The 19,551-nt window shown below is 42.1% G+C and overlaps 2 protein-coding genes across 2 annotated transcripts; both read left to right on the top strand.

Moving 5' to 3' along the window:
- The first annotated feature begins 14,191 nt into the window (after positions 1-14,191).
- On the top strand, positions 14,192-14,849 carry LOC136433996 (uncharacterized). The gene is made up of 2 exons (XM_066426643.1): positions 14,192-14,670; positions 14,846-14,849. The coding sequence occupies exons 1-2, from the start codon at positions 14,192-14,194 to the stop codon at positions 14,847-14,849; spliced, it is 483 nt and encodes a 160-aa protein (XP_066282740.1).
- Positions 14,850-15,754: 905 nt separating this feature from the next.
- On the top strand, positions 15,755-18,361 carry LOC136432162 (uncharacterized). The gene is made up of 2 exons (XM_066423182.1): positions 15,755-15,894; positions 17,019-18,361. Exons 1-2 carry the CDS (start codon positions 15,833-15,835, stop codon positions 18,016-18,018), a joined length of 1,062 nt encoding a protein of 353 aa, XP_066279279.1. The 5' UTR covers positions 15,755-15,832; the 3' UTR covers positions 18,019-18,361.
- Positions 18,362-19,551: the final 1,190 nt, after the last annotated feature.

Below are 19,551 nucleotides of genomic sequence, written 5' to 3'. Positions count from 1 at the left end.
AGACGGACGCAATATGGGAGAGTACTGTTTTTTTCATGCAGTGGGTCCGGCACTTATACTGACTGAGTTTCATATTGTTCCTGAGAGATCTCTTGTGTACATCCCCCCTTCCTGCTGGCAGTAACTCACGATATCTGTCCCTGTTTGTGAGGGATTGGGCAAACCACAACTGAGTTCGTGTGAATTCTTGGCGAAACACCCCTCCACTACGCCTCCGCGATGACGAATGTTGATTGTTAGACCTCATTTTGATCTGTTTGAGTCACATGGTAACTTGCAGAATCGTCGCAATAAGGTGGGGAAAATTTGATTATTGTGAAAAAATCTTTAAACGGTGGTTTTCTTTTTCCTTAGGCGGGAATGGGGCTCCTACCAGGTCATGTTCTCAATCCAAGGAAGGAGTGTCAATATATCATCACTGTTTATACCGGATTTGGAACTAATGCTGGGACAACAGCTGAGGTAGGTGCAAACATGTTTGTCAACAACAGTCAACAAGATCTTTCTAGCATTAAAGAAACACAGTAATCTTATGTTTTTAAATCAATGTTACTGGGGAGCATATTCAAATATACCAACCTGTATTGTTCCCATAATGCAGCTGTATACACATTATCCATGAGATATGATTATAAAGGAACTCGATGTTTATTGAGAAGTTGATAATGAACTCGTTTTTTACGATCCTTATTTGTTTAGTATTGTAAAGATTCTGCTCGGTGAAGATACTTGTAAACTCCTTGTTGATAACAATGTCAATGAAAGTCGTTTTTACTTTGTCCGTATATCTATATATTTGCTACACAATAGATAACGACGCATATATGTCATAAGTAACTCATCATATTTTGCAGGTGAAAATAGCTCTGAACAGCCTGTATGAGGAAAGCAGTCCTTTCACCCTTCGTGACCGAACACGGTTTCTGTTTGAGAAGGGCAGCGTGGATTCCTTTCTAGTGTCTACAGCGCAACCACTGGGAGGTCTCGTCCACGTGCGTGTGTGGCATGACAGTAGCGGCCACAGTCCGGGATGGTGAGTTGCAGCCATCGAGTCAAGCTGGTTTTGTTTGTATAGCATAACTGGTAATCCTTCTGATCATGAGGGCGCAACACACACAGTGTCGAATATTGAGGGAAATCTGCGTAAGCTGTTGACTTAGTCAGCGATAGACGTCCGTCATAATAATGGTATTGACGATTATGATGATGATGATGATGGTGATGATGTGTAAGTTGGTAATTAGGATCACATGTTGATAATCACATCACCTTCGGTCAAGATTATTGAAAATGTGAAATTTACTCTCAACCTTCGATGACAGGTTTCTGAGGCAGATCGTCGTCACAAACAGGGGGACCGGCGAGACCAGCTTCTTTCTGTGTAACAGGTAAGTCTTATGGATAGTCTTTTGCGTGACTAGTACATACCCCTCGCTGTACTTACTGTTACACATATATATGTAACAGTGTTAATGTACTTAGAATATTGTTATTGATTGTTATTCTATGTTATCTTTCTACTAGACTGAGGTCATTTCTTAGTGACCGTAGAGCGACCAAAATTGTATTTATGTGACCTCAGGTTTTATAAGTGGAACGTGTTGTAGGATTTTTATCCCTTATTGGCCTTCAGTGGAAAAGGTGTGACACTGCGCCAATCAAGACAAAGCTCTCTAAGTTTACAGTGTAGTGTATCATATAGAAATAATTCAAATGTTAACACATAGAATAGCCTTGATATTGACACGAACTCCTCACCTGTGTAGGTGGCTTGCGGCGGACGAGGACGACGGTAAAGTTCATCGTATTCTTATTCAGGCTGAACCAGACGAGATGACCAAGTTCCAGAACCTGTTTTTTGCCAAAAGTGCAAGGTATTTTAGAAACAGGCCTGTTTGTTATCCTTATGGCGTACTAGACTGGGCGGCAGTTTTCTAAGCGTCTAACAGCTTTGTGACTTTTGTTTGGAATGGTTTTTACCCAGAAAAATCTTTTACTTGATTTGGTAATTATCTTTACTGAATTGATGCGAACGAAAAAAAAGGTAAATGGCAAATGTTTGCCTTGATTCGAAGCTGCCAAGTTTATATCCACAGGGACGTGAACGATGACCATGTGTGGTACTCAGTGCTTGGTCGCCCGGCGCGAAGTCCCTTCACCCGTGTCCAGCGCCTGTCCTGCTGCCTGACACTCCTGTACTGCACCATGCTCGCCAACATCATGTTCTTCGGCCGTGGGGACGATTTTGACCCTCCAGCTCCGATCCGATTCGCAGGGATTGTGATCAAACCGCCCATTTCCCTGCCAGAGGTACATAAATATACACGTTGGCCAATGAATATCATATTATATAAACAAGGTCCCGATCGGCCATATATGAAAAACGCAACCATGAAATATCTCCTTTAATCGAGGTTCAAATTAAATATTTCAAATCACTTGATAAAAAATTCAGCTCCAATGGCAATGGACACAGAATTACATAATCTATGAGACCTTTAGTGGGTTATCACCAATTAAAGACCTAGTAAATGTTAGGCAGTTTGTGTAGCTGTGTAAGGATGATAGGCAGATATTCCCTTCATTCTTCAAACGATCTGACTTTGACAAAATACTTACCAACTCTTGCTTTTCAGTTGATGATCAGCATCCAGAGCGCGGCCATCATCCTTCCTGTCAATCTTATCATCGTCTTTTTGTTTCGACACGCCAAATCGGCAACTAAACCAAATGGCGAGAAGGACCAAAAGGCGAAGACAACAAGCGTCAATCGTACAAAACAGAAGATCTCCCTCACGTACCATAGCGACGACCCGGATACACCCACATCTTGGTCGTATGTGATAGGAGCACGGAGGTACCCTGGGTTTACTGGCGGCTGCTCAGGACATCCGCAACCACAGGCCACCAGAGTTGAGTCCAATAATTCCACAAATGAACCTGAAAATTCAAAGAAGGCCAAGTTTTCCCTTCCTTGGTGGACAACCTACATAGGTGTGTAAGAGTTTATGGTATCAGGACAGTGTGTAATATCGATTGATCGTCTATTTTCAAGAACATGATACCATTTTGCAGTATGTGGTACTTGTATGATAAGCGCGACCGTGTTAAAATGTACTATATAACTAAATGGAAAGAATTAGTCATTGAATATGCAAGTTTGAAAAAAAAAATGGTATCCATCTCGTATAACGGACGGTGACTCGTGTTACTTTTCCTCACATAGCGTGGTTCCTCATCTGGGCAGCAAGTTTCGTGGCATCCTACTTCACCGTTCTCTACTCTTTGAGTTTCGGGCGCGCAAAGGCTGAAGCTTGGCTCGTGACGTTTTTGACGACGTTTTTCACCGACTTGTTCCTGATGCAACCCTTCAAGTTGCTGGCTGTGGCCGTGTTGTTTGCTTTGATAGCAAAGGTATTCCATTCTTCTCGTACCTCACGTTGATTGTCTGCAATATGGTACTCAGCAATGTTTCATCTGACGTGAGCACCTATATTAGTCTCGTAAACGTAGACATGCTATAATGTAGCATCAGCGTGTTCTAATCCCTGTGATTTCAACACGAACAGGAACCTATCGAAGACGAGGACCCTCCACCATCGTCACTACAGGAAGACGAAGAGTACTTACAGGTATTTGGCATATATTTGGCATATATGTTTTTAAATCTACAGCATACTTAAGAAAGGACAAACATAAATTGAAGAACTTTTTTTTAAATTTCAGGTGTTAACTTTTTTTAATTTGTTGCTGCCACTATGTTACTTTTGCAACCTACAAACTGAAGTATTATCATGATTTATAATTTGGAATTGGTGAACGCAGGTCTAGAGAAATTCCACATATTGAGTCCGATTAAAATGGGTGAATGATGTCACTGTCTATCATTCGTTTCCCTTCATTTTACTTCAAGACAAATGCAGATAATCTTAAACGACCGGAGACGGCCACGGGGTGGACCAGCTATTTCCGTAAAGAAAAGGCAAGGGATCCCAATGCTAGCAACGATAAGGTACAGACCACAATGCATTTACACGATTATTCTTTTGACATTAACGGTGCTAAACGACTTGAAGTTGAAGTCATTTAGGCTTCATTTCTTGGTATACCTACCACATGTCAGATAAAGAATCCGTAATGCTTTTGAACTATCTTTGAAATACTTTTGAATCCATCGAAGGACCACGAACCTGTACGGCTTCATAACATCCTGGCTAAACAAAGAGAAGACAGGAAGCGGCGAAATATGGTCTTGGAGGTCTTGTTCTTTGGGTTGTTCTTGACGGTTCTTTTGGTGATGTCCTACCTCGAAAGAAGCACCATGGCATACCACATGACCCAACATATGCACAATACCATCATTGGCGGCGGCGAAGTCAGCTTTTCAGAGGTAAATTTCTTAAGTTTATTGTAGATATTTGACATGTGGCCTTTAAGATCTAGAAGTTTACTTTCAACTTTTCAAACACTATCTAAAACCTTACATGTAAAGAATATGATATCAATAAAATCCTCTCTCTATACATATATTTATATAAATATAACATAACATAACATAACATAAAATAATATAATATATCTATCTATATTATTATCATGATTATATTATATTAGAGGTATCATGTAGTACAAGAGGTTCGTTCATAGCTAGAACACACAGCTAGAGCTTACCTTTATATACTTCTTTTAAGGTCAAAGACATCTCGTCATTTTGGACTTGGATGACTCTAAGTTTCATCCCTGCCATGTACGGGGCAACAGTGAATAACGCCAGAGATAACCAAGGAGATGCCTTGCAGTTCTCTTACCTGGTAGGACCTGTGCAGCTACGGAATATTAGAGTTAAACCAGGTAGGTAAATTCTGTTAGAAACAGAAGCATTTCCTTGTAGTGTTGCAAGAGTTGCTCTAAATCTACATGTATGATTTTCAAATGTAGACTTATACATTGATGACTTGCGATTTGCTTTGGTGAATCGTGTCAAGAAAAGGAAAGACAAGATGGTCAAAGAAAGATTGCACTAGCATCCTTACTTTGCGCAGGATTAAGCTAAGCTTACGTACCTCTGATGGGTATTTTAAATGAAAATGGCTATATTATGTACACCATGTTGCGTTAGCGTGATTGTTTTGATTTTTCTTTTTTGAACCTCTAGACTTGAATTGTGAAATCCCAGTCCAAATGATGGCAGTGGAGTCTCAGTGTAATCTGCCGTACTCGGAAGGTGTAGCTGACACACATAACTACACACAGGGCTGGATCCCTGATAACACAACATACAATACTACCGATGATGTTTGCACCGAGAACCTGGTGCCGTCCGGTGCAACAAGATCTCCAACATACAGTCACTGTGACCGAAAGCAGCACGATGGACAAGAGATGTGGAAGTACACATTTGTGTCGTTTGCAAATGGTTTGTTTTCGAGATCTTTCACTTCTATATTCAGTTCGCTCCTGCTACTACAATGACTGATTTCGAAATATCTAACAGATAATTATTAAAACAGTATGTAAGCTTGAGTTGAATCAGAGGAGAGTTATCTTAATCTAACCAGAGGATTATTCAGAAAGGCGGCTGATAGACAATCAGAACATGAATTGGACTTGACATCACTGTAAACAGCAATTCATCATATACATGTAGGATGTCACGTTGCTAAAACACATGTGTATTACTTCCAGGTTTCCCGTATGTCGGTCAACACGGCATCTACCGTGGCGGTGGCTATGTCTCCTCTCTGGGAACGACCAACCAGTCGAGTTCAAACATGACCGCCTACTTGCAACAACACAACTGGTTGGACAACCAGACTCGAGCGGTCTTCATAGAAGTCACGCTGTACAACCCGCACGTAGACTTGTTCTCGGTTTTCTCAATTGCCGTAGAGTTCACCAACACCGGAGCAGTTTATACGAGTTCTGAGGCCGCCACCTTGCGTCTCAGACAACACGACGCCGTCTTGCTGTTGGTTCTACGAGGCTTCCTGGCCCTCTTCCTGGTGTACTTTGCATTTATGGAAGGTGAAAACTTTTGATATCGTGTGCTTCACGTTTAAACCAACAAACCAACAAACAAGCAAACAAACAAACACAGACTCAGACGACCACAAACACATACAATAACAAACTTGAACTCCCCTCACCTATCCCGTGACCTCTTATTGGGTCGTTGGGGCACCAGGCGGCACTATCCCCCTTTACCTAGCCCTGGCCTCAGCTACATACGCGAACACACCGCCATACTACATTTGACTAGTTACAAATCTATAAATTTACCTCCAAATCAAGCTGTGCGATATTACTAGAAATCGATTTTTGTACTTTGTGACCTGCCACTTATGAAATATAGAGGCCAATCATTAATAGGTTTGAGAGAGAAAAAAACACTTTGATCAATAAATTACTTAGAGTTTATACATATGTTCTATTTACCACAGCCAAAAAGCTATTCATCCGACCGCTGGATTATGTTATTGAGGTCTGGAACTGGATGGAGCTCTTCATCGTTGCCCTTGGTTGTTCCACACTCGGTGTCTACCTCTACACGCAAGGCATCATTGATGACGTTTCAGAGCAAAACGCAGTCGGCAACTCTACCTTTGACCAGTACAAAGTTGCTGCCGATTGGTTCCAAGTCTACACCTACCTTCTGGGTCTACTAATCTGCTGCATTACGCTTAAGTTTCTTCGCATCCTACGCTTTAACTCTCACGTGTACGCTTTGTCTATGACGATGAAGAAGTCCTTTAAGCCTGTGGCACAATTTATGGCTATGGCCGGAGTTGTCGTAGTAGCTTTCACTCTGATGGCAAATTTGGTCTTTGGCATCAAGCTGGAAAGTTTCATAGATATCCCAACAAGTTTACAAAGCCTTCTTTTGATGATGTTAGGCAGTTTCGACTTCGAAAGTCTTTCTGAAGGAAATAGAGTACTTGGTCCTCTGATGTTCTTCTCGTATCAAGTCATGATGCAGTTTATACTACTAAGCATGTTCATGACAATCATTATGGACGTAAATGCACAGCAAGGGTACCAAACACCTCCGCACGATGTCAAGTTTGTTTCTTTTATCAGAGAAAAGGCATCAGAAGCAACTGTAAAAGCAAAAGCCATGCCCTCTGGTATGAGATCATTTGAGTCACATAGTCAAGATACCTCTCCAGATATGCTTGAGAATGTAGGCCATGGGCTGGATAGGCTTGACAAATACAGTTCGCGGTATGATAGCACGCTGTAGGCGATCATTCCCTTGCATTGAAAAACCACATATCTATAATGCCATTGAATAGCCAATGGTAAAAACATGTTTGCCCTCGAAACGATTCTCATCACTTGTACAAATGGTAAGTTTGTCGAAACTACTTTCTGGTTAACAATTACTGATATCATTTGATAAAACATGTATTTTTTTTCTTTCAAAATGAGAGCAGGTATCACTTACATCAAGTATCAAGTACATATATTTTCCCGGATCATTTTTACCAAACATGTACGTGAAGCAAAACACGCAAGGTCTTACATTCCCAGGTGTACAAGGAGATGACAAGATGTAAACCTTGTATACATACATTTAATCTAATGTAATACTATCTTATTATTATCTTTTGTGTGTGTTAAGATATACAATATCGTTATGCTTGTAAATATATCATTGTTTATGGAAACAGCGTTTCCCTGGAGCAAACGGATACAATAGAGGTGCTTATCTATTAATCTATTTGAATCTAGGCATGAAAAACAATATATTTTATTATAATTTTTGCGGTGTTCTGATATACTGTACTACAGGCAGATCAAGAAAATTGCATACAAAACATACATATTTACCTTCGTCATTAAATGAAAAAGTAACATAGTATAACAGTAGTAAATGGTGGGAATTCGACGGGAGAGAGAGATAACAGTTTAAGGAGAATATTGTAACTGTTTTTAATAGTTAATAGTGATGAGTAATGCCAATAAAGAATACTGCAAGCGTGTTGATGCTTGAACTCATCAAAGAGTAAGAATTATGTATATATGTATGTCAAAGGCGAATCAATCAATGTATCTTTATAACATGTATCTACGTATATCAATCCCTTCGATTTGTAATATCATATGTCAGATGTTGAAGCTTTGTAACGTGTTTTAAAACTTTTCTGTTGTCACATCGCATTGTAGTAATAATGTAGTGTGTGTGAGTGAGTGAGTGCTTGGCAGTGTGTGAGTGAGTGGCATTGACTGTGTGATAGTGAGTGAGTGAGTGTGTGTGTGTGTGTGTGTGTGTGTGTGAGTGAGTGAGTGAGTGAGTGAGTGAGTGAGTGAGTGAGTGAGTGAGTGAATGACAGTGTGTGAGCTAGTGGTAGTTAGTGTGTGACAGTGAGTGAATGTGTGTGTGTGTGTGTGTGTGTGTGTGTGTGTGTGTGTGTGTGTGTGGGCGTGTGTGTGTGAGTGAGTGAGTGAGTGAGTGAATGTGTGAGTGAGTGAGTGGCAGTGAGTGTGTGGCAGTGAGTGAGTGTGTGACAGTGAGTGAAAGCAAGCGAGTGAGAGAAAGAGCGGAGAGGGTGAGTTTCGGCGTAGTTACCGGTCGGGAATATCCTTTGACCGCCAGCACGATGTGTAGACTATAGTATTTCCCAACAGGAAAAAGCAATATATCTTCATCTAGAATCGTAAAGGTATCGAAGTCTGGTACTATAGCTCATATAGAACTGGGTACAAAATATCAATACTTGTTCAAGATGTATGTTATCGGCTGCAATAACAATACGCCACAGTAATGCATAAACAAGGTCACCTACACGGTGATCCCTTTAGTTTCGCGCGCCTAGTGTAATTGACAGATACCATAGCCCTGTCCAAATACGTAGAAATGCAAAATAAAATCATAGAAATGCAAATATTTGACGAACATGCAGTCATTCTCTCATTGGTCGAACCGCTAATTGTGATGGACAGTCATGATCAGTCTATTAGGGCTTAGATTGTCTATCAGTTCTCAACCACAACGACATCGCATCTTTGCTCCTTGAATGTCGATAGCTAATGGTATAGTGTCATTGAAACTCTGTGTAGGAATCACTAGAATTTCGAGTTTTTTTATTCAAGTACCAAACCTCATAAAATGCTCTGGGTGCCTTTAAGTGATGTCAAAGAGGGATCTAGATCAGATTTGCTTGACAACATTGTATATTTGCCGTTACAGTTGTATATATAGCATGCCTATTTTTTCCGTTAATGACGAAAAAGTAGAATATCAGGTCTTGTAGTGATAAGATGTAGACACTTCTTCTTTAAAACTTCTGTTCGCGGAAGCGAAAACAATTTTGTACCTTGGCAAGTGTCGCCGATCCTGTTCCACCCCACACAGCACTCAAAGTCCGTATAATTGTAACCCATCCATTTTTTAGTTATTCTGACTACAATAGTCCGGAAACTCAAACAGACCGACCGACACACAGACAGACACACAGACAGACAGACAGGCAGATACACAGGCAGACACACAGACAGACAGGCAGACAGACACACGAACAGACAGACACACACACAGACACGCCAAAAACAATATCTACAATTTTCATGGAGTCCAACAAACTCATACCTTGGCCAAATGATCTAAGACTTTACGACTGAAGTATTGTAATGGTTTTTCATTAATTATTTACATGCTATCCTCATTTTCATGACTTATACTATCTTGTCTACCTAAATACCACCAGTTGTTCGGAGTATGGAAGTCTTATCGCAGTTTATAATCTTAGCATTATTCAATCAATCATGCAAATGAAGACCTGATTTGCATGATTAATGTCCTTAAATCAACTTCCAAACGCAGCAAGTAAAAACTTTGTATAAACATATCATTGCCTTCCCACCTATCTATTATCACAGTATTTTCATGCAAATGAAGCCGTCATTTGCATCTTTAATTAATATCTTTCAATGTTCTTCTCTTTATCAGTTACGTAATGTCATTTGATGGAAAGTCCTATCGCGGAACGCAGTGGACTTTTAGAATTTCCTCATCAATTATTTTAATTTTCTCCCAATCCATCTTTTAATTCTAGCCATCATAATTTAAGTGATGTCAAAGAGTGATTAAGATCAGGTTTGTTTGACAGTATTGTACATTTGCCATTACAGCTGTATATACAGCATGCGTAATTTTTCCGTTGACAAAAAAAGTAGAATATCAGGGCTTGTAGTGATAAGATGTGAACTCTTCGCTGCACAGAAAACGATTCTTTGTACCTTGGCAAGTGTCACCGATCCTGTTCCACCCCACACAGCACTCAAAGTCCGTAAAATACTCGGTGCCATATACGGTCACAAGAGCACGGCGGTACCTGAGACGGAAATACGTGCGAATGTAAATTATTCTTGAATCTCTTCTTAACACTGCGGGCGGTTCTCTGTTGAAATGAAGAGAAACTAAGCATTCATTAACAATGGTAGCATCACTCGCAATACCGGAAAGAAATGTGTGCCGTGTTTCTTACCTAGCCCTCGTCCCGAACACCTCCGTGATGTAATCCCAAACCCCCGGAGAGGAGTCCCGACGTCTCCTGTTCTCCACTTGGTACGACATCTGGCGAGACGCGACGGAACTGCAGACACTGCCTGGAGGGCTTGAGATGAGCGATACATAAAAGACTTCAGCCTCCCAACAAAGTCCAATGGTAGAAAGTCAACATTTGCAGTCATCTAAAGTTCAGATACGTGTTGGCGCCGGTGGACTGAACGCTGTACCCGAGCTGTTCTACCTTTCACGTAGAGCTGCTACTAGATGAAGCAGAGCGAGCGTAGTGTTCAGGGAATTCAGGCCAGATATAGGCACCTAAACCGATACCCTCACTTGTCTTTAGAGGAAAGCCACTCACTGAACATGCTAAATACCCCCTCCCGCAATGCTATTTGTCCTGGCTGAATTACCAAGACTAGCCCTTGAGAGTAGCCGATGGCTAGTTGGGCAGCCTTCCATCGTACCAATAAAAAATCATGGACATAATTGTCATCTCCCACCCCGGCAACACCAACTGACAACAGTACAAAGTACAGAATTTTTCCACTCAAGTTTGAAGTAGAATATATATTCATATAAATATAAATCCCTACTTTAAAGCTAATACGTCAGGACAGCAATGCATGTTAGAAGACCAAGTTGGTTTTCCGATCGTATGACTTTGCCCAGTAAAGGTGGAATTACAATGGTATATATATACAGTTGAAAACTGGCTTATGTTGAGCTGACTGCATATGACTTGAGCTTTACATGACAAAATTGATAAGTGTAAGCCAAATGTCAATAAAACCACAGCAGTTTTGAGGTTTCATTTCTTTTTTTCATGTACCGGTTCTTGATTGTTTGTCACTTAGTGATTGATCTAAGTCCGTTTAGAGAATAATAAGGGGTACCCGTGGCCCGCCAGAACATTTGTGGGTTTAAAATGTATTTTTCTTAGCTACAGTGCATAGCAACGGCCTTCTTCAAACAGATCGGAAGGTCTGATTTGCACACTTCAGAATTCACAGTTCACCGTGAACATTTGTCTCCAAATCCTCTGTTTTGGGGTTGGTTTTAGATTTACGGTACTGTCTAAAAGCAAGGAGATTGTTTACCGCCTTACTAAAACGATGGGTCTTAGTAGACAATCTCATAGAAGTCCTATGACCTAACATTCTGATTATATTGTTTCTTATGGCATATAGCAAGCGCGAGAATTTTTTTACTCTTTGATTATACTACTTTCTCCAGGCTGGCCGACGGCCATGATGACGTAAAACCATTGAGTACATAGATGGGTAAAACGCATTTGTTTGCTTGTGTGTGTGTGTGTGTGTGTGTGTGTGTATGTGTGTGTGTGTGTGTGTGTGTTTGTGTTTTGTGTGTGTGTGTGTGTGTGTGTGTGTGTGTGTAAGTGAGAGTGTGAGTGTGTGTGTGTGTGTGCGCGAGTATGTGTGTGTGCCTGTGTGTGTGAGTGTGAGTGTGTGCGTATCTGTGTGTGTATGTGTACGTGTGTGAGTGAGTGTGTCTCTGTGTGTGTGTGTGTGTGTGTGTGTGTGTGTGTGTGTGTGTGTGTGTGTGTGTGTGTGTGTGTGTGTGTGTGTGTGTGTGTGCTATGTGCTAAATGTGGGTAATGCTTGGTCAAGTTCAATAATGGGCATCCTTGCTATATATCATTTTGGGCACTGCAGTGGAACTTACCGTTTTGATATCAGTTTTTTTCTGGACATGTTATAATTTTTATTTGTGAGTGGTAGTAAGTTCTATCGATTTTTGCCCCCTAGTAGCTTTTGAGAACTACTGGGGCCAATTTTGTTCTAACAATAGACAAATATGCCCAGAGGCCCCGAAAAGTAGAAATGTCTGTACAATTTCCGGATGTCTTGCAAACTGCATACACACAGCACCACGCCATTAGGCTCACCCTCATAAGGCGTCGTCAAAAATTAAGTGGTGCGGCCTCACTTGGCAATTGTGTCACTTTGGCATTCGGTTTCCCAAGAGCGTACGAAGGATACTGTTTGTTTAAAGGCTGTAACAGTAAGCTTTTGAAAGCACACTTCCTCCTTAGAAACAGAGATTTAAAGCAAGGGTATTAACAAGTCATACATTGCGCTGTGAATTATTGTCTAGCAATGATGGTCTGTTGGGGCAGGACAAAAGAAGTAGTTTCCAAAACAGTGCAGCGACCAGAACAAAAGCCTTTACACGTCCCCAAGAAGGTCTGTAAACTTACTCTCACTAATAAACGCAAAAACGATTTGGCCGTTTCCACAATACCATACGTCACGACGAAAGTCAAGTGTGTGAATCATTAAAAGACATACTGTAAAAGCAGTTACGTTCGCGTGGTTTTAATTTTGTGGAAGGGAGAAAATGGAGAGTTCGCGGTGGTTTTGAGGTCACATTGAGACTAGGGTAGACAAAGGGGTAGGATGGCAAAAAAGGTCGCGGTGGTTTTAGGTTTGCGGCGAAGAGCTTACCGCGAAAACCGCCCACATAAAGCCACCGTGGACATTTCATACGCCCTTACTCAAGCAACTGAATAAAATTTTGAAACTGTCAGACGTTTCAGATAGCATCAGCTGCCTTTCGTCAGTGAGTGCCAAGCAACGGAAAGAACTTGGGAACCAGATTTTATTCAAAAATTCGGAATTCAAATGTTAATGAGGTGAAGACAACTTAGGATGCCGTGGGGCCTTCGCCATGCACATTGAACTTAAGCATCTCTTCAGAAGCTCACGTGTTGTTTTTTTCTATTTAAGACGAAAACGGTATAAAGACACGAATTCCCTAACACTGTACAACGATAGTCAATATTACAGATTTGCTTAGAAAAAATAGATCTCAAAGTGAAAATAATGACAGAAGCTGTATTGCTACCAACAGCAATAACAAAAATACACATTTGAACAGTGAAAGAGAACAATATAGATTCCGAGCTACATTTAAAACAAACCAGTAACGGAGCAAAATGCACAACAGGGTAACTCATCTTTTCAGCATATCATAGCAAATGTGACAAAAGTTGACTTGCTAAAAAAGATCAACATCTGGCGTTGTAGATGCTAATCCGTCAGAAATGTTATGCATATAGGCATTTATCTAAAATTAGGTATCTCGTGAAGTGGTACAAAAAGCAGTTTTGGTGTTGTCTATGGTTGGACACTCTGTTTGGGCTCGCTGTAGAGCACTGATTCCCTAAATGTAAATCATATTTCGAATGTATATATTTTTTGTAATACTTGATAACTTCCGTATGTATATACGTATATCCTTATAGAAAACAAATCCAACATAAAATCCAGCATGACTAAGCCAGGAACAGCATGTGACCCTGTCACGTCGTTTCGGCCGTATTTGTTGATGATCGCCAGAAGGCTGCAGCTGATCGACTTCAAAATCAACAGTGGGTCGACCATATTTTTCACAGGTGACTTGCGAATCAGTCAACCCTCAGAAATTGCGCGATGAGCAAGAGAACACTGGGGGTTTACTGCCGATAATGTCATTTAGATTGATCAGACTCTTCCGTCGAATAGATATCGTGTCGTGCGTAACAGGCACTTAAAATATATGGAAAGGTACGGTGGAATTTGATGGGATTCGACAGGGAGACTATGTAGTTATGCATTCATACTTCCTCTTATTTCAGCAAGTTCCTCACTCTATCTAATGTGTCTTTCCGCGATCATCAACATGGCTGACACACTAGCCGAGCTTGACGCGGAAGCTGTCGACTCGGCAATCACGTCCGTTTTGGACGATATAGACGGCATATCGTCGCTCAAAAGTGAGCAACGAGATGCGCTGAACAATTTTGTTCGCGGGAAAGATGTTTTTGGAGTCCTGCCGACGGGCTTTGGCAAGAGTCTGATTTATCAGCTCGTCCCACTGGTATGGAAGAAACTCGGCAAAGCGAAGCCTGTTGTTGTAGTGGTGAGCCCGCTGGTCTCTCTGATGGAGGATCAAATCAGAGAAGCCTCCAAACTTGGAGTAACGGCTACGCAGCTAGGACTTGATGATGAGGGCGTTGTCCAGGGAAAGTACATGCTCGTATTTGGTGGTCCCGAACGATGGGTAATGCAGGAGAAGTGGAGGGAAGTGCTGTCCTCGGCAACGTATCGTGAAAACCTTGTTGGCTTGGTCGTAGACGAGGTTCACATCACATACAAATGGTACTTACTTTACTTTTGGGGGATCTTTGCCAGCTCTATAGGCAATCCAAGACGCATGTGTGCTTTATTTTCTTTGTATCCCTTTCAAGAAAGTAATTGAGCATGTAGGATTTGTGAACCATGAAAATTAATGATTTAGGAGTAAACAAAATCTAGGTCATCTGCTGTCTTCCAGGTAACGTTACAGCTATTGCAACTGCTTGCGTATGGATGTCTTTTCAAGTAATTTCTCCCTAAATATATCTGCAACAGATTCTTATCACGATACTGCCTTTGAAATGAGGAGGTCAAGCTTGTAGTAGTAACGTTGATACTAATGATCTTTTAAACCTTTTGGCGAGGAGCGGAGCTTGGGTAGCGTACGGAAGCTAAAAAGGCTGGCACTCAGGCTTATATCATCGGGAGCTACCCGGTATCTCTACGGCGCTGCGAGTGATGCCCGCCCCCCAGTCAGATTAGCGCACACGGGGGTGGTTTTACGGACTTGGCTCGGCTAAAACTAGATATGCCAGCTAAGCCAGGCTGACAGAAACAGGTCAATATGCTGGGCCCGGAGGTAGAACACCCCTGATGAACGGGATAGGTATACCATACTTTGCGTGTCTAGTCATTTGTTCATTGTCTTTATTTACCTGTATCTAGCCCCTCGGGGCACGAACATACAATAAAGATCTTCTTTGTTTGTTTGTTTTATTAAGATCTCCATTCTTCATTCATTCATTCATTATCTTTATTTGCATGTTCGCATCAGTTTTTGGGGTCCCAGATGGTGTCATCCATAAGATCGAATCAACATGGCCTTATTCACCACCATTAATAAAACACCATATTCATGCAGTAGTAGAATTTGATTGAGATGATAAAATACACGTTTGCATGTGTACTAACCAGATATTTCTAACCAAAGGTGTGAACAAGTGTTGAAGCTCCAACACTGTCCGTCGTCTGGCGCAGGTAGCTTTGATGCGCCGCCATTGTTATGCATAGACTCCCGTACCCCCAACAGACAATGGAGTGCGCGTTGTCTGTCTGTCGTCACGCTGTTGTTATTTAAATACACGAACACGTATAACCCTGGAGTTTTCCGTCAGACCGCCATTCTGAGTTCTGTCGTTTGGCGGTCACGGCGTGCGTCCTGCTGGTGTTTGAGGTTTGCATCAAAATGAGCGACTTCAGGAAGGACAAGACGGAAGCGTTGGATGGCCGACATGAGCCTAAACGGAGGTACGTTACATCTTTTTAATTCCACGAGTTAGTATGTATCTAAAGCCTTCTTACAAATTTCTAGGTGCATGTGGCGTTTATTTTGGGGGAGATCGCTGATTTGCGCTTTTTAACATGGGTCAGGGTCTCAAATACCGGGGTAGCTCGTTGTCGCACGCCTAGGCTTCTCTGGTTTTTGAGAACCTGGCCTGGTACATTCACAAATTAGTGATCGCCCCCAAAAACTTTAAGTTTAGTATATAAAGTAGAAGTGGATTAATTCCCCAAGCTAAGTAACCGACATCTTTCGCACCGCAGTAATCCCTCAGTAAGACATCTGGAGCCGCATATAATATTGTTCCCGTTTAAAACTTTACATTTATTCACTGCCTTTCACCCAGACCGGTTTCACAAATGTGGCTTCTTCAGTCGCTTAAGTTTGTATGAAGTATTGCTGCTTGTCAAAACATATGTGTCTTGGTAGTACAAAGGCGTACAAAGAATCATAGCGTTAACAGATCTATTTTGTTTGGGACAATTTCATGCGCATGAAACATAACAAAACAGGCGGACAGTGTAAAGAGGCACGTCACAGCCGGGCAATGACACGTCATGTCACTGTGACTAAGGTGTTAAATACAGTGCGATAGACGCGGCGGTCTTTGAGATCTTGTAAATATGACGCCTACGTGTGCGTCTTGGGTATGCAAATCAGCTTTTATCTTGACTGAAGTCATGTTAATTTTATTTGGATTGCATCCCCTGGAAATCCCAACATTTGTTTGTTTGAACCTTTGTTTATTCATGATAAGCTCAAATCGGCACGCAGGCATGCATCTTCTTCCTTGACTTGATTTGAGTGAGGTATTCTACAACATCAGTGTCCATTTTCGGATATTTGTTGTAAGTCGCGGCTAACTTGTCTATTTTGCAGCTACTTATGATTGAAATCGAGACAATGGTCGAAACAAGAACAAGTTTAAAGCTTGGATGCCTTCAAATTTTACACATTGCGTATGCGTAGTTGGGATGTTTTTATCGGCAAGTTTGAAGAAATGCATTTGAACATCATTATCTGGATATCTGTATCATCATCAATGCACATTTAGTTGTTGAAATTGATATTGAATTGTTCTTTGTTTCAGGAAACGGTCGGATAGCCAGAACCCGGGATCGATAGTAGCGGCCTACTATTGCCCATTTTGTCCCTTCGCGGCGTGGACAGGTCCCGCCGAACTCTCACACCACCTCCGGTCACATCTCGGCACGCAGCACTGTCCTGTCTGCGGCGTCTCAGCAGCCAGCAAACCTGCACTTCACCAGCACATCGCCAGGCGGCACATCCGTCCGGATCATACCTACCACGACTGCGAGGACTATCTGACTGAGGCACCTGACGCATGCCTGATGTTTTGCGAAGTTTGTCGATTGGTGACGCACTGCGACAGACGTGTTTTCAGCCACTGTTGTTTTCTGTGCGACTATTCTGATCCCAACCCTCTAGAGTTGTACCGTCACGTGATCATGGGACACGTACAAATCGCCAAATCTCGCGAGGCCAACGAAGCGGGACAGGTGCAGCAAAACTCAGGGGTAGACAGTTTCGAATCACAGATCAAAGGCGGCAGTCAGAAGTGTTGTTCGATCCCGCTGAAGCCAGAGGAAGAAGCCGGTGGCGGACAGCGCACACCGCCACATGAACCACGGAGGCACGGCAAGCGCAAGTCACCCTCGGCCTCACCGCCCAGCACGGAACCCACACACACCAGTACCCTAGCATTACCGGTGGAAAATGGAGCACGTGACGTCACTATTCCCGTGAAGAAGCGGCGGAAGATTTCCCTCGAAAGTGACGACAGCGAGAACTGCCTTCATACTTTCAGACAGACACCAGTAGCGTGTGGAACAGACACGTCTAACGAACTGTTGCGTGGTTCCGAACAACAAATGAACCGACAGAACGTGGAAGCTGTCACGAGCGGAGTAACATATGACGTTGGTTTCTGCTCGACTTGGGTGCCCATGCCGTTGTTGGAACAGGAAGTGCCGTTGGACTTGTCCCTACGTAAAGCGCCTCCTACCGACTTCAATCAAAGTGCAATGCCCGTGATCACGTCCGTGTTTTCGTGGAAGGACTACATCTGAAGTGGTGGCATTTTCTAGCAAATGCAAATGTTAAGGGAAGGTTGTCTTTTTGGAGAGACAGAAGCAGAATGTATGTTCTAGCCATACCGTTAGTGGTAACACAGAATTACTAGTTTAACAAGTAAGTTAAATACTGTTGACCAGTCTGCTTTGAATAGCTAAGATCTTAATCCTATTCTACGCACATCGTATACTATGATCGCTTCTTTTTCTTCCAAAGTACTAGCTGTCGATGCTCATTCCAGTATGATAAGATATAAGTTTTTAGATTTATCAGTAAATTGTGGTAAACGATAAAACTACATTTAGAGAAGAATGGATTATTAAAATTTTGAAGTTTGCATATTCGATTTCTGAGTTTTGTATGATACGAGTCATCAAATTAGAAATACACATTTGTGCCAAAATTCCGTCAGATGTTTCTTATGCCTGAAAATTCAATTTCAGTTGGACGTCTTAACGTGTTGGTAATGAAATATAAAAAAAAACAAGCAGTACACAATAGTGACCATTTCAAAATAGCCGCAAATACATCTATCGCACACTGAAATTGCAACTTACCCACAGTGTCTTTGGTGTTAGTGTAGTCGTAAAGTACGATATGTTTTGGCAACCCCCAACGGCAACAAGTCCGTAGGCTCGAACATACGGTATTCTGCGTCTACGACGGTCGGTGTCTAAAGCCCCTGTCACACTTGTGCGTATATACAAGCCCGCAGAATATACAAGTCCGAGTTGCGTATAAACATGTTTTTGGTTCCGGCTAGGTTTGCAGCCGAATAAGTGATTTCTTAGGTTCGATTTCTAGGCTGCACAACGGTGGGTCAAAGTAGAAAACAAGTTTTTCCCCGCAAACCTTACTTGAACCAAACAAATGTTTATGCGCAACTCACACGCACTTGAATATACGCACAAGTGTGACAGGGCCCTAAAGTGTTGTCGCGTTCAGTGAACGCGCGCTCACTGTTAGGGCCCTGTCACACTAATGCGTATAGCATGTCCGTGTGAGTTGCGTATTAGCAATTTTGTCATACGAAGGCGTACGCACAATACGCACCTAATGTGTATCTTAATCGTTTTGTGAAAGTTTTAGGTACGCAAGACACACGCAAGGTACGGCTAGTACGCCTGAAAATTTTGAAACACCAAAAACTTTCGTGCGAACGCTGTTGCGCAGATCAGACGTTAGAAATACGCAGTGCATCCGCCCGGAATCGGTCGAGTGCGGTACGGGCGTGCTATGTGTTCGCGCTTCATAGGCGGTGTTACGCTTCTCTTGCAGCACGGGGTCTGAGCAGCGTGCACGTAGCGTACTTGCAGCGCAGATACAGCGCATGATGAACGGACGTATAGCGAATAAGAACATATGTCACAAATTAGTACCGTTCGTCCTGCGATTGGACAGCGCATTGTACGTATGACAAACGCACAGATAACATCTGGATAGCGTACACATAGCGTACTCGACGAACATCCGGTGTACATTCCAGATTTGGTATTTCATTGGTCGGGTCGGGTAAAAAAACACAACCA

The sequence above is a fragment of the Branchiostoma lanceolatum genome, chromosome 4 (assembly GCF_035083965.1).
Source record: "Branchiostoma lanceolatum isolate klBraLanc5 chromosome 4, klBraLanc5.hap2, whole genome shotgun sequence".
NCBI lineage: Eukaryota > Metazoa > Chordata > Leptocardii > Amphioxiformes > Branchiostomatidae > Branchiostoma > Branchiostoma lanceolatum.
This window is presented reverse-complemented; position numbering and strand designations above follow the sequence as displayed.